The sequence below is a fragment of the Sceloporus occidentalis genome, unplaced genomic scaffold (genome assembly GCF_023333645.1).
Source record: "Sceloporus occidentalis isolate IW3139 unplaced genomic scaffold, rSceOcc1.0.p SCAF_5, whole genome shotgun sequence".
NCBI classification, from domain to species: domain Eukaryota; kingdom Metazoa; phylum Chordata; class Lepidosauria; order Squamata; family Phrynosomatidae; genus Sceloporus; species Sceloporus occidentalis.
This window is the reverse complement of record NW_028316985.1, coordinates 184,387,537-184,400,805: the sequence shown is the minus strand read 5'-3', so window position 1 is coordinate 184,400,805 and position 13,269 is coordinate 184,387,537. Positions and strand designations below refer to the sequence as shown.

General features: G+C 41.1%; 1 protein-coding gene across 1 annotated transcript in view; it reads right to left on the bottom strand.

Moving 5' to 3' along the window:
* ATRN (attractin) overlaps positions 1-13,269 on the bottom strand; it is a 207,655-nt gene that overhangs the window by 111,658 nt on the left and 82,728 nt on the right. Inside the window, exons 11-12 of the mRNA XM_089526395.1 lie at positions 6,194-6,278; positions 2,517-2,734 (exon numbers count right to left, since the gene is read on the bottom strand). Coding sequence (XP_089382521.1) covers positions 2,517-2,734; positions 6,194-6,278 — 303 coding nt within the window. The remainder of the gene's footprint in view (positions 1-2,516; positions 2,735-6,193; positions 6,279-13,269) is intronic.

Sequence of the window (13,269 nt, the reverse complement as noted above, 5' to 3'; positions counted from 1 at the left end):
ATAAAGAAACATTTAATATTTGGCTGATTGACTTTCAGCATCTCTTTTCACAAACTGCCTGCACTTTTTTCATAGCTTGCAACACTCTACGGTTATGCTGTCACTGAATTTTCTATTCCATGCAAGATTCTTCTCAGTTCTTATGTCTGTATTTCTTGTTTCTTATGCTTACTTTTGAATTCAAATACAAAACTGGGAAAATGTGTTCCTCGAGGCAGTTGATCCTTTAGACTAAATATTATCTGCCATTTCTGCATCCAGCCATTCAATTTGAAGAGGTACTTTTAGAATTTTAGAGATTTGGGTTCTTGATTTCCTCAGACTATTTGAGTGGGCATGCAGTTCAATTATTTTACTATAAAGTTCAACAACTTTCTCACAGTACATTCCACAAAGAAGCAAATCTCTGTCATTCTGTCCCCATCACTGAGAAAAACGGTCCCTCTGCTTTGATAGTCAGCTTTCTCATTTTATAACCAGTTACTAATCATTAGGGGACATGTCCCCTTTATCCTAAGGCTATCAAATTTATTAAGGAACCTTGAGTGAAGGACTCTGTAAATTCCTTTCGGAAAGTCCAAACACAAAATATCTGGCAGAACACCTCATCAATAAGACTTCTGATGATTTTTTATTTAAAAAATATGCATTACATATTTAAAAATATGTACAGTCGCCTTTTCGGATCAAAGTCTCCTGAGGATCATTCTAACATGTAAAGCAGAGATTCCACATTGTGCTTGTGTGATGTCAACCTACACTCGCATAGTTACGCCGTGGTTGTGCTGAATCACTCTTCTGCTAAATATCTAAATTTTGCAGCCAACTCATATCTGTGAATGTGTTTGCTGTTTCCATAAATCCTAGTGAATCAAGTAGTACACTGAAGGCACTGATAAGTAGATGATGATGATGAGTTAATAATATCCCGCTTTTTTCCAAAATTGGGACTCAAAGCAACTTACAATTTAAAAGAACAATACAATTAAAAACATACATAAAGTGCACCTTAAAACAGAATAAAACTTTTTACAATACAGTGAGCCCGCACCATACCTGGGCTCATTATAGGCGGCTTCCAGCTTACATGGAAGCCGCCGGGAATCAGGAGAATGTGGCGCACACACACAGCCACATGGCGTGCACAAGTCCCATTATATCTAATGGGGTTCGAGCATATGCAGGTTTTTTTGCCTTACGTGGGAGGGGAGTCTGGAACAGATCCCACATAAGGCAAGGGCGGACTGTATTAAAACAACTCATATTCTAGTTAAAAAAATTAAGACAGGTGCATTAGACAGGTCTGCCGCTGCCCTTGTTTGCTGCGTGAAGGAGCCGTAGCGGACCAACCACGCTGCTCCTCCACACAGCAAAAAGAACCCGCAAAAAGCGGGTTCTTCTTGTGGCGCAGTTAAGATGCCGCAAGGCACTAATGGTGCCCTTGCAGCGTCACAAATGTGTAGCGATGTGCAGACGCTAGGCGTCCATCACGTCAAAATGGTGGCGCCCATCTGTATAGGGAGCGCCATTTTGACGCCCTCATCACGTGCGAGGGGCGAAGGATGTCTAAAAGTGCCACCCCTCACACATGACGACGGCGTCTCTATGGGCCCATCTGTAACGCGCCACAATTAAAAAGTGAAAAAGCCTATTAAGAAGCATTCAATTAAAATCATACTGCACCTGTAGCCCATTCTTTAACAACTTTGTTTTTTTTGAGCTCCATTCACAAATGTAGAATTGCATGTGTGGCTGTTACATCTGTGGAATTCTACTTACACAAGTGTGAACTAAGTATGTAGGTTAATGCCAAAAAAAAAAAAAAAAAAGCAACCACATGCATAAGGGAACATATGTTGGCATAAAACACCAACAAGATATCAGCCATAAATGTACATTATAATAGCGCAGTACAGACCTCCCCAAAAGGGAGGCCTGCCAGCACCTGTTTTTCCTCCACAGGGAAGCTGCAACCGCCAAACCACATGGCTTCCCTGCGGAGGAAAAAGAATCTGCAAAAATAACCCCAATGGCACATTCGTGACATCACATACTAGGGTGGCCAGTCGGTCCCTTAACCCTAGTACAGTGTCAGCACGGCGCTTTAACTTTACCACGCCATTATCAATAAAAAGGTTAAAGCCAAAAGCACTTTAAAAGTACAATTAAAACAGGATTCGAATCTCAACAGAGGTCAGTCATAAGGAAACAGTATAAGACTAACAATGGGAATTTGTAATTATGTAAGATCTCAAGGCAGCCTATTTCTGAATACCTGCTGCTGAGGAAGAAGCTGCTATTGCCCCTTATATCTCCATTCTTGTATCTTCCAGAGCCAAATGATCAGGAAAACAATAGTCCAAGAGTTGACAGATGCTATATATCTACAATAAATTTATCCACTGTACCATCAAATTACTCCATCAGAGAGTTATGGAATAGCTAACACAACATCATTTACCCGATAACAATGCCAAATACACCACAGCAAAAATAATTAGAGGACCAATACCTACCTTGTGAGGAAGGACATTCCTCAATGATTTTTTGTTCTTGTTGCGCAGTGGCCATTTCCCATGGAAGACACTGGGAAAGGGAGGCATTCCACACACATCGAAGTCCAGGGCCTGTCCTTAAGCAGGTGTCATTGTTGTAAGCTTCACAGCTTTCTGGGGTGTACTTCACGATGTCGCTTAGAAGAAGGCTATTAAAGCCTCCAAATATGTACATAACGCTACACAAAGGAAGACAGAGGAATAGTTTCTGCTTTATTTAAAAACATACAAATATAATGCTACTTGTACTGAATTGACCTATGGCCTCCAAACAACAAGAGAGCCTTGAAAATTTCCTTTTTTGGACTAAAACCAAGGAGCCTCATATGGAATCAGCCAGTCCTCCAAACTTTCCCCATTCTCAATTTTTTTAAAACTGAATTTTGATGATTTTTGTCTGAACCAGCTTCACCCACCGCACCATATCCCACCTCCAAACCTCCCAATACTTTTGTTTTCCTTTGAGTCCATCTTGATATAAAGACAGACAGCAATGCAATGTCACTTCTGTTTGCAATTTTAAGAGCAACTCTAAAGTAAATCAGAGGTATTTTTGGCCTGCTGGGAGCAGGCCATGGCTCATAAGGAGGATGGTGGGAAGGTTGGGCTCCTGGCTCCCATTCAGTTGTCCACCATTTTGGAAAATGTCATTTTGTGAATTCACTGCCTTCCTATGGCAACCAAAGAGTCTTTTATAATGCAAACATCTAATATTTTGCCATAGGATTGAAGAAAAGGGCAGGAGACTAACAGGAACTACATGACTTGTATCCTGTGTAGTTATGAAACTGAATGTGTCAGTCTATGACCTGGTATGTGGCTTGGCATGGGACATGAAGAGACTCTCAGGGACTTGTTTTAAAAGCATACTTCTAGATCTCAGGTTACCGAGAAGTGTAAAGACATGACAGGCCCATGAAACTGTACAAATGAGAAAGCAGGTTCAAGTGATGAGCAAGGCTTTAGCCCTTGGAACAACTCTGTCTTCCTCTTCTCCATTCACTTCAAATTAATATTATCTAATGACCCTTATCTATTGATCACCCATTAGCCAGTGCATAGGTATTTCCAATTTCATCAGCCTTGGATACAACCTAATACTTCAAAAACCTGGCTCTTAGATTTCCCAAGCGGCTTTAATTTAAAACTATACCTATATAGTTGTCCCTCCACATTCACTGGGGCTAGGGGTGAAGGACCCCTGTGAAAGTAGAAAAGCCTCAAATAAAAACACTATTCTTTTTACCTGGGAGAACTTCTCTCTAGAAATCTCCAGGTCCTGCAGTGCAACTCTGTGGTCAACATCTGCCAAAGGTTGATCACAGAATCATTATTATTATTATTATTATTATTAGCTTTATTTATAAAGCGCTGTAAATGTACACGGCGCTGTATAAAAACCAAATAAAATCAAGAATATATAAAAAGCCTGCCTATGGCGTACAATATAAAAGTTAAAACAACAAGTTAGAAACATCATAAGAAAACAAGTTAAAACAGCAAATATCCAATATTGAGTCAAGCATCAAAACAACCAGGTCACAGTCATAGACTCCCTGGGAACGCTTCCCTAGACAATATGGTCTTTAACTCAGTTTTAAAACTGGTTAGAGAAGTGTTGAGTCATGCTGGAGGACCTACAAATGCCTAGAGAAGTGTTTTCTCTAGGAACTTCTAGGTTCTTCAGCACAACTCTATGGTCAGCTTCTGGAAGAATTGCACTGGAGCACCTAGAGATTCCTATAGAGAACATATCAGTCAAAACCGTAAATAACAAATCCACAAAAGTCAAAGCTGAAATTGTGGAGGGCCAACTGTATTTATATCTATACCTTCCTCCCCATCTATGTATAGATATATTCAGAAATATGAGTTATGATTACAGAATTTTCCTTTTTAAAAAATATAGAAATGTTAAGGAGTGCGCAGGACACCCAGAGCCCCAAATAACCTAGCTGAGCTTCACACGCACAGAAGGGAGGTCACAACTTCAAAAAACAGCCTTTTCAACTGAGGCTGTGAAGTGTGAAAATGGCTTCTTTAGGTATTTTAAGGCCAAAACAATTGTGGCTGTTCAGATTAAGTAACGGATGGCTGAAGTCAAAAGCAACACAGTAGATACAAGAAAGAGTTCAGAACAGGGCCACCAGAAACACAAAGATGCGAATGGCTTCTGCCCAAGAGGAGAAGATTTAAGACGGGGCTCTCAAAAAGGCGATAAAACCATGTTGTTATGATAGGAGGTACATTAGCTAGTGAATGGAGTGGAAAAGCTGAGTTGGAAACTTGTTCAAAGCAAGGATGGAGGCAAAACTCAATGAGCTAAACAGTTATCTTTCAAAACCAGTAAAAGTATGTTTTCTCAATTAACCCATGAAGCTCATTATCACAGGAGGATAATGCTAAGGGAATAAGCACAATGGACAATTAAGAAGAGAGATGGGGCAGTTAAGGCAGTTCAACAGGTAATGTATTATCTACATAGATATAATGCTTCTGTATAAGAAAGAAAAACATCTAAACTGCATGAAGTGTGTATATCTACTGGGAAAATGTGGATAAGGGCAAAAGAGCCAATATACAAATGGTCATCTATGTAATTTGGAAGTCTGGTCTCCACATTGTTTTTGTTGTTAATTGCCATCAGATCAGCTTCAACTTATAGCAAACCTATAAAAGAGAGACTTGCAAGAATCCTGTTCACTAGGAACCCTCCTCAAGTCTTGCAAACTCAAGGCATTCTTGATGGAGTCAGTCCATCTGTAATATGGCCTTCGTCTTTTCCTACTGCCTTAAACTTTACCTAGCATCATCATTCCCCAGGCTGAATGGCTATTAGTACAGAAAGTTAGAGTTTTTTAAAGCAGCCATCATTAAATGGTAGCACTTTCAGTGTTAGTTCTACGAACATCATCATGCCTCCAATGTATTAGGGCTAAATATGGTACTCATGGCTATCACGCTTCCTTAACTGTTTTTCTTTCCTATCCACTGCTGGAGTGGGCAATGTGTGGCCTTCCAGGTATCACTGGGCTATAATCTCTATGGTTAACTATGCTGACCACAGATGATGAGATTGGAAGTGCATTCCAATATATCTGGAGACCAACAAGTTGCCTAACCCTGATCCTTTGCATCTGATAGTGGGATTGATAAAAAGGAGGTGTGTAGGAGCCTGGCATTCCAGCTATTTCCAGTCCTGAAGAGCTACTACTCACGTTAGTGCCTCAATCCCAAATGTGCACTACCTTAAAGATGCTGTGATGGCCACAAGCAGAGTTGGTAGCTTTTTGTGGGTTTTTCGGGCTATGTGGCCATGTTCTAGAAGAGTTTATTACTGACGTTTTGCCAGCATCTGTGGTTGGCAAAACATCAGGAATAAACTCTTCTAGAACATGGCTACATAACCCAAAAAACCCACAAAAAACTATGAATGAAAGCCTCAACTTCACAGAGTTGGTGGCTGCTGTCCCAAACAGCAGGGACAAAATTGGGGCTTATGGTGGTGCACAAGAGAGTCCTACAGCCTTCTATGTCCTCTGTGGCCAGTTGTTCATGAACAGGAGTGTGGGGGTCCTTCTCCCCACACCTTCCTTCCACACTCACATACAGACCCACAAGGTACTTTGGCCTCTTACCTATTGCTCTGCACTGCCGAATGTCCAAATCTGTTGATATCGTTGGGAAGATCAGGTGGAGGAAGCACAGACCAACGATCACATGCTAGAATAAAAGAAGCATGTTTCCAGTATGTTAATTGATGCTTTCAGTGCAACAATTTCTCACATTATTCTAATCATATAATAATAGTAATATAATAAGTTCTATTTCTTTCCCAGCCCTCTTCAAGGCTCAAGGTGGGGTACAGGATGTTAAAACACAAAACACAATCAAGAACACATAAAACCAACTGTAAAAATACAATACTATAAAGCAGTTGAAATGCATTAATAACAGCACTTCCTTCAGAATATACAAATTAAGAAGTCATAATTTAAAACTGACTGAGTAGGCCTGCCAGAAGAGATATGTCTTTAATGCTGTTTTAAATGCAGTGAGTGTTTTCAGTTGTCATATCTCTTCTGGTGGGTCATTCCACAGTCTGGGGGCAGCAGATGAAAAAGTCATCTGGGAAACCTTTGCTAGTCTAGTCCTGGCCAGTTGGAGTAAATGTTTCCCTTGAGTGTACAGGGCAGATTGTACAAGAGGAGACAATCCTGTAGGTAACCTGGACCCAAACTATGTAGGGCTTTAAAGGCAAGTTAATGACAACAGAGGGCCTGCCTGCGTTATTCCAGGGAGTACAATACTTTAAAGTGTTTTAGAAGATGTAGCCAATACAATTGGCTCGCCCCATACAAGGGCTTTCCATACACAGACTTGAGGTCACACGGACGGGAAGCCCCATTTAAATGAATGGTGTGTGCACCATGCCATGCCATGCATGGCAGCACGCTCCATTCACCTAAATGAGGCTTCAGCATGTGCAGAATATGCTTTATGGGGGGGGGGGGGGGAGGGGGGGCTGTGTTCCTGGAACGGATCCCCATGTAAAGCAAGGGTCCACTGTACTTACACAAATGGTTCACATTTGCTCTCCTGGATTCCCAGATCTTCTACTACCAAAACATACATAGCCATCCAACTCTTAATAGTAAGCTAAAACAAAGCCACCCAAAACCCTGTGTGTGTGTGTGTGTGTGTGTGTGTGTGTGTGTGTGTGTGTGTCTTCAAGTAGTTTCTTGTGGGGTTTTCAGGCTATGAGGCCATGTTCTAGGAGAGTTTCTTCCTGACGTTTCGCCAACATCTGTGATCACAGATCTTTTTCTGAAGATGCCAGCCATAGATGCTGGCGAAACATCAGGAAGAAACTCTTCTAGAACATGATCACATAGCCCAAAAACCCCACAAAAAACTATGGATGCTGACCATGAAAGCCTTCAATTCCACATGTCTTCAAGTAGCCTGTCAACTTATGGTAACCCCATGAATTTAATAAGGTTTTCTTAGAAAAAGAATACAGTGTGCCTGCGGCAACTGTCATCCGCAGTTTGAGCTTCTGAGGACAGCAAGCCCCAGCTTTTTCAAAGGACACATGTGCATACGGTAGTGCGAGTGGGATTGCTCACCCATTGAAAAGAATGGGACATAGGGGCCTACGTTTTTTTGCTATCCACGGGGAGGGGGGTCCAGAAGGGATCCCCCACAGATAGCAAGGGCACACTGTATTCAGAGGTGGTTTTGTCCGTTCTTTCCTCTGAAGTATAGCCTACGGCACGTGGTAATTGCTGGTGGTCTCCCATCCAAGTACTCACAGGAGGTGACCCAGCTTAGCTTCCAAAATCAGATGGGATCGGGCACTTTTATGGGTTTTCGGCTATTAGCCTTGCATCTTTGTATAAAGCATTTCTACTTAAACCATCTCAGAGCTGCAATCTTAGACATCCTTACGAGGAAGTAAAACTCACTGGGACCTCCTTCTGGGAAAACCTATCCAGCATCAAGCTACAGTTCTAATAGTCTAGCGCATCTCATTCCACTTTTAAGTGTAACTCCTAATTATTTATCTCCACTTACTGGAACACATATATACAGAGTGTAAATAAAAAGGGTGAAAACAAAGATAGGCTTGTTGATAAATGTACAAGGTAAACAAATGGCACCATGCACCAAGGAATAAAAGCAATTGTACCAGAAACCACAAAAGAGAGTAAATCAATAACTCTTCAGGTTTAGCAAATGGCGTATCGCTGGGCTATGCTTGGAAGGGGGCTTTCTGCCTAGAAAGTCAGGCTTTGCCTTCTAATTGTTCAGAACTTTTCAGTCTATGACGACAGTATACAAGTTGCCAACCACTTAATTTAAATCCTCTATTTAGATAAAAAGTTAAGTGAGGAAATGAAAAATGAAAGAAAAGCTTCAGTCTGTTCGGAGAATACCAGGTAATAGTGCTGTGGAGCCTCTAGAAAACCCATCCAAAGCCTCCAACCCATACACAAAGACAGAATTCAGAATCATAGTAAAGCATAATTTGGGCTAATAGTAAGTGAAAACCCACTGATGGGAATTCAGGAAAGCAAATATGCAGACAAATCCTGCATTGCAGCTCTTTCGCCCTCTATGTTGGTTTCTCTCCGTTTCACAAGTTGACTCCTATATCCAAGGTGCAGCAACCTCTGGAGGCAAAACGATAGCTGCATCGCTAGTCCATCAATTCCAACATCATGCCAAACCATACTGAACACAAGGTAGCTTACAAATACATTTTGGGATGATGGCTTTATCAGGTTAAAAGGTTGCCTGAGTTGAGGAAATGTTGGCGGGGGAATAGGTAAAGCTCGGGAAATGATACTCAAGTATCATTCTCCTGTAACTTTTAGTACCTGGGCTGTGAAGTAACAGCCACAAACACGAGAAATGAAGTCAAGGAGAGCACCTTGAGAAGACCTGAACTTGTGGCCTGCTGTTAAACTCCATCTGCTCAGTTGAACTTCAAGGCAAGTGGGTCAAGTGGGACCAGGGGAGACATACACAAATACCTGGCCTATGAACACTTTTATTCATTTCTGCTGGTTGCTCATTTGCTCTAACCATCTCCCCAAGACAGATACACACAGGCAATAAAGAGAGCAAAACAGGGCCTTTCCAATAGAGGATTCGCTATGTATATTGCAATGTATCTTAAAGGCTGGGTTTTAAGGGAGTCCTACCAGAGTCCTATGAAGAGAGATGAAATATTTCCAGAAATCATGGAAAGGATTGGGGGGGGGGGGGTTTAAGCCAATCCCCACCTTTCTTTTCCTCAAACAGGTTGTCCACATGGACAAAAAAAAACCCCAGTTTCGAGCCTCAGCAGTTTACACAACACACAAAGCCAAAACAGGGCGAAACAGGGACAAAGCTACACTCTGAAAAACCAAAAGAAAATCATGCCCTTTTGCTCCATTCTAATGTGGAAAGTATGCATCATCACACCAGCGTATAAATAGCACAACATGAATGTGAGAATGCAGAAGGCCCAGGTGGCTTATGGAAGCAGTCTGGAGTATGTGTCCTGGACTGGTGAGATGCAGCCGCTGGGGCCATCGCTAACTATACAGTGTTTTTCTTTTGTTGAGCACACAGTCACACGAATGGCCAGATGCACCATTGACCTGTCGCACCAGTGAGCCATCACACACCCCATGAAGCAAAATTATGACAAACACAGCAGGTCACCAATAATGTAATGGATATAATAAAAACATACATAAAGTGGGCAGTCCAACAAGAGGCCATGGGATGAAAGGGGGGAAGGGGGCAAGCATGGGACACCTCCATGATTGTGCCTTGCCAATGTGTCACTGGGCCCACGAATGCACTGAATGAGCAGTGTATCGCTTGTGCGACTGTGTGGTCAGTCACACTGGGCATCCAATGGGATGGCAGCTGGGTGGGAAGAGGGAGGTAACTGGCAGTCACAAATAGTGTGTTTGTGCAATGGTGCGCATGCATGGGGGAGGCCCAAAAAAATTGAGCAGAAAGCTTGATGTGACTTAGTACAAACTGTCTGTGAGTTGCAGCCGAATTGGGAAAACCCAGGAACAGCACAAAAGAGAAATAAAAATTTAAGAATGTGGGTGAACAAAATATACAGAACATTTATAAGAAATAGTCTTGACTATTTTAACTGGTCTTCAATCTTTAACTTGTTGTTTGATTTGTTTTTTAAAATCATTTTAATTGTTTTTACTGTTCACATCGTTTTAAATTAATCAGGGGAGGGATTATTCATTGCCCTGACAGCTTTCGATAAAGGGCTGGATTCCAATATTTTATCAAAATAAATTATAAATAAAAAAATTTAAAACCCTCCTTCCAAACAAAACACGTGAAGCTTGCATTAGTCAATGTATTTTTGAAGGTTACAGAAGAATTTAGTGTATTTATTTAAATATTTTAAAGCCACTGTTTAGGGCAGCCCCTCTTTTAAGTAAATCCCCTGGCTTTGCACAAAAGAACTTTATGCATTTTTACTTAGAGGCAAGATACTCTTTGTGACGCTTTGTTCTTAGCACACAGGTAAGGATTATAGTATTTTTTTAAACTAATTCCTTACTGTATAATCCTCTGCATATTTACTGAGAAATAAACTTTGCTCAACTTCAATGGGGCTTACTCCTAGATGAGTATCTGCACTCAGCAACCCTCCCTAACCTTCAGATGTGATGGACTCAACACATGGGAGTTTTAGTCTATCATATCGGCCGGGAAGTTCAATTACATAGTTGCCACCTAGTTTTGTAGAAGCAAAAATTATGAACACTCCCAGTGATAGCAAGAAGGAAAATACTGCAACATATACTAAGACCAAATAAAGTGGGCCTTTGGTATCCATAAGGGTTTGGTTCCAGGGGACACACACATGGATATCAAAATCCATGGATGCTCAAGTCCCATTATATACAGTGGCACAGTGACATTGTGTCACTTCTATAAAATGACAAAATCAAGGTTTGCTTATTGGAATTTATTTCATTTTTCTAATACTTTCATGCTGTGGATGCTTGAACCCATGAGAAATCCATGAATACTGAGCACAGACTGTAACTCATTCTTTTGCCTTCAGAAGAGCAAAGGGAAAAATCCACATTTCTTTTAGTAAACATCCATTGTTCCAGGTCCTATTCAGCGGAAAACAAGCTTGCTCCAACCTCACTATGACATCTCTTCAAATATTTAAACAGGGCTGGCTATTATACTACTTCTTAACCTTCTCTTTTCTGAGGTTGCGCTGTTTTAAACTTTGTGTCGAAGTAAGATTTTAAATGGTTTTAATTCTGTTACTGTTAAACAGTATTTTAATCTGTTTTGTATGTTTTAACAGCCTGTGCTTTTACTGTAATTTTCTGTCCTTTGTGAAACACCTTGAAATCCTAGTCTGAGACAAATGTGGAATATAAAGTGATGGATGGCTAGAAGGATGAATAGGCTAAGATAACTAATTCAGATTTTGGATAACTTTTGGCTGGATCAGACAGCAGGTCTCTAGTATTAAAGTCACAGTCCCACAGTATCACAGTTTCAGCTATAGCCTCCCCCCTTGCCCCCCCCCCATGTAGGCTGTTTCAATGCCACTGATTTTTGCAAGATTTTTTTAAAAGCTCATTGCAACAGCATTTAATATTATGCTGAACTACTGAATGGCTAAATGTGTTGTTCTCATTTTTACAAGGCAGATCTAAGTGTAGAGAGCCAAAGCTCTCAATGGTCTCCCCCCCCCCTTTTTTTTTTATTTAGCAAGCCAAGATGAAAGCTTAGAGCTGAGAGGCCAAGGAACATATTTTTGTAGATTAAGAGGAGTATTTGGAATGTGTTGACTCTGTGCTCTCTTCTCCCTCTTTTGCTGGAAATCAAGTACAGGAGGGAAAAGCTAATGGCTTTGAAATTACCGAGAATTATTTCCTTCCTGACCTTTGAATCAAGCCAACTTGAGATTTACAGCTCCGAAACCTACAAGAATTTATAACTGTGTGCATATTGTGAAAAGCGATTTCTGCTCTTAAAATGTGCTCCTCTTCTCGGAGAAAGGCTTGCCAGCATTTCAAGAAACGCTAACACAAGAGGGCTACACAATCAGCAACTACATTATTGTGAAGGGCCTTTGATGGCTTTAAGAAGTTGCTTAAAAATACATCCAAAGCCGGGAAGACAGACACCAAAATCTTCCACAGAAGAGGATTTTTTAAAAAAAACATGATTGCAATGTTACAATATGTGGGAAAAATCAAATCATTTAAGAAGTCCAGGAATTATGGCGAGGCTTTCATAAAAATCTGGGGAGGGTATTAAGAGATGATCTGGATTTTATTCGTCTGTGTATAAAATGATCTTCATCCTGTGTTAAGAAAACAGCACTCATGCTATGGATTTGTTGAATGCTGCCCTCTTCTGGCTATCCAAAAGTTAGCTGATTTATCAACTGAGGTCTCTATTTGCACGGCACTTTCTCCCAACTTTCATGCTAAATGAAAAGCAGGACCAATGTTAGTCCTAATGATTACTTCTGCTCCCACATGTGGCACACAAAAAAAGCAGGGCAACTTCGCTGGAAGATAGCGCATGTGCTGAAATGAGAGCCAGAGGGCTGTAGTGGTTTGAGCATTGGGCTATGACTCTGGAGACCAGGGTTCGATTCCTGCTCAGCCATGAAACCCACTGGGTGACCTTGGGCAAGTCACATGTTCTCAGCCTCAGGGGAAGGCAACGGCAAATCTCCTCTAAACAAACCTTGCCAAGACAGGTTTGCCTTAGGGTCACTATAAGTCATGGTGAAGACACACAGCATAAACTAGGATTTGCATTCCCTGCAGTTTGAGTACATCATTGGCAAGACAAGACAAGATTCACACAATTGGGCATCCAGTGGTCAGATAGGTTTTCCTAGATTCAAGAAGACAGTGTGTACATTCTGGACCCTAACCACAGATTTAGCCTTGCCATGGGTTGAAAGACACACATATGCCAGAAAAACAAGCACATAAACATGGTTTCTCACAATAACTTTTTACTAGAGTTTTGCTGCAGCGCTTTTATTATCTTCTGTTACTTCTCTCGGTTGTCTTATTTGCAACCTTCTGTAAAACAAAGATCTGGACCAAGCAGCTATGGCAAAGATCCAGAGATAAACCTGAGCAACAGACACAGCTGATCTGCCTCCTGCTGCTATGGTTAA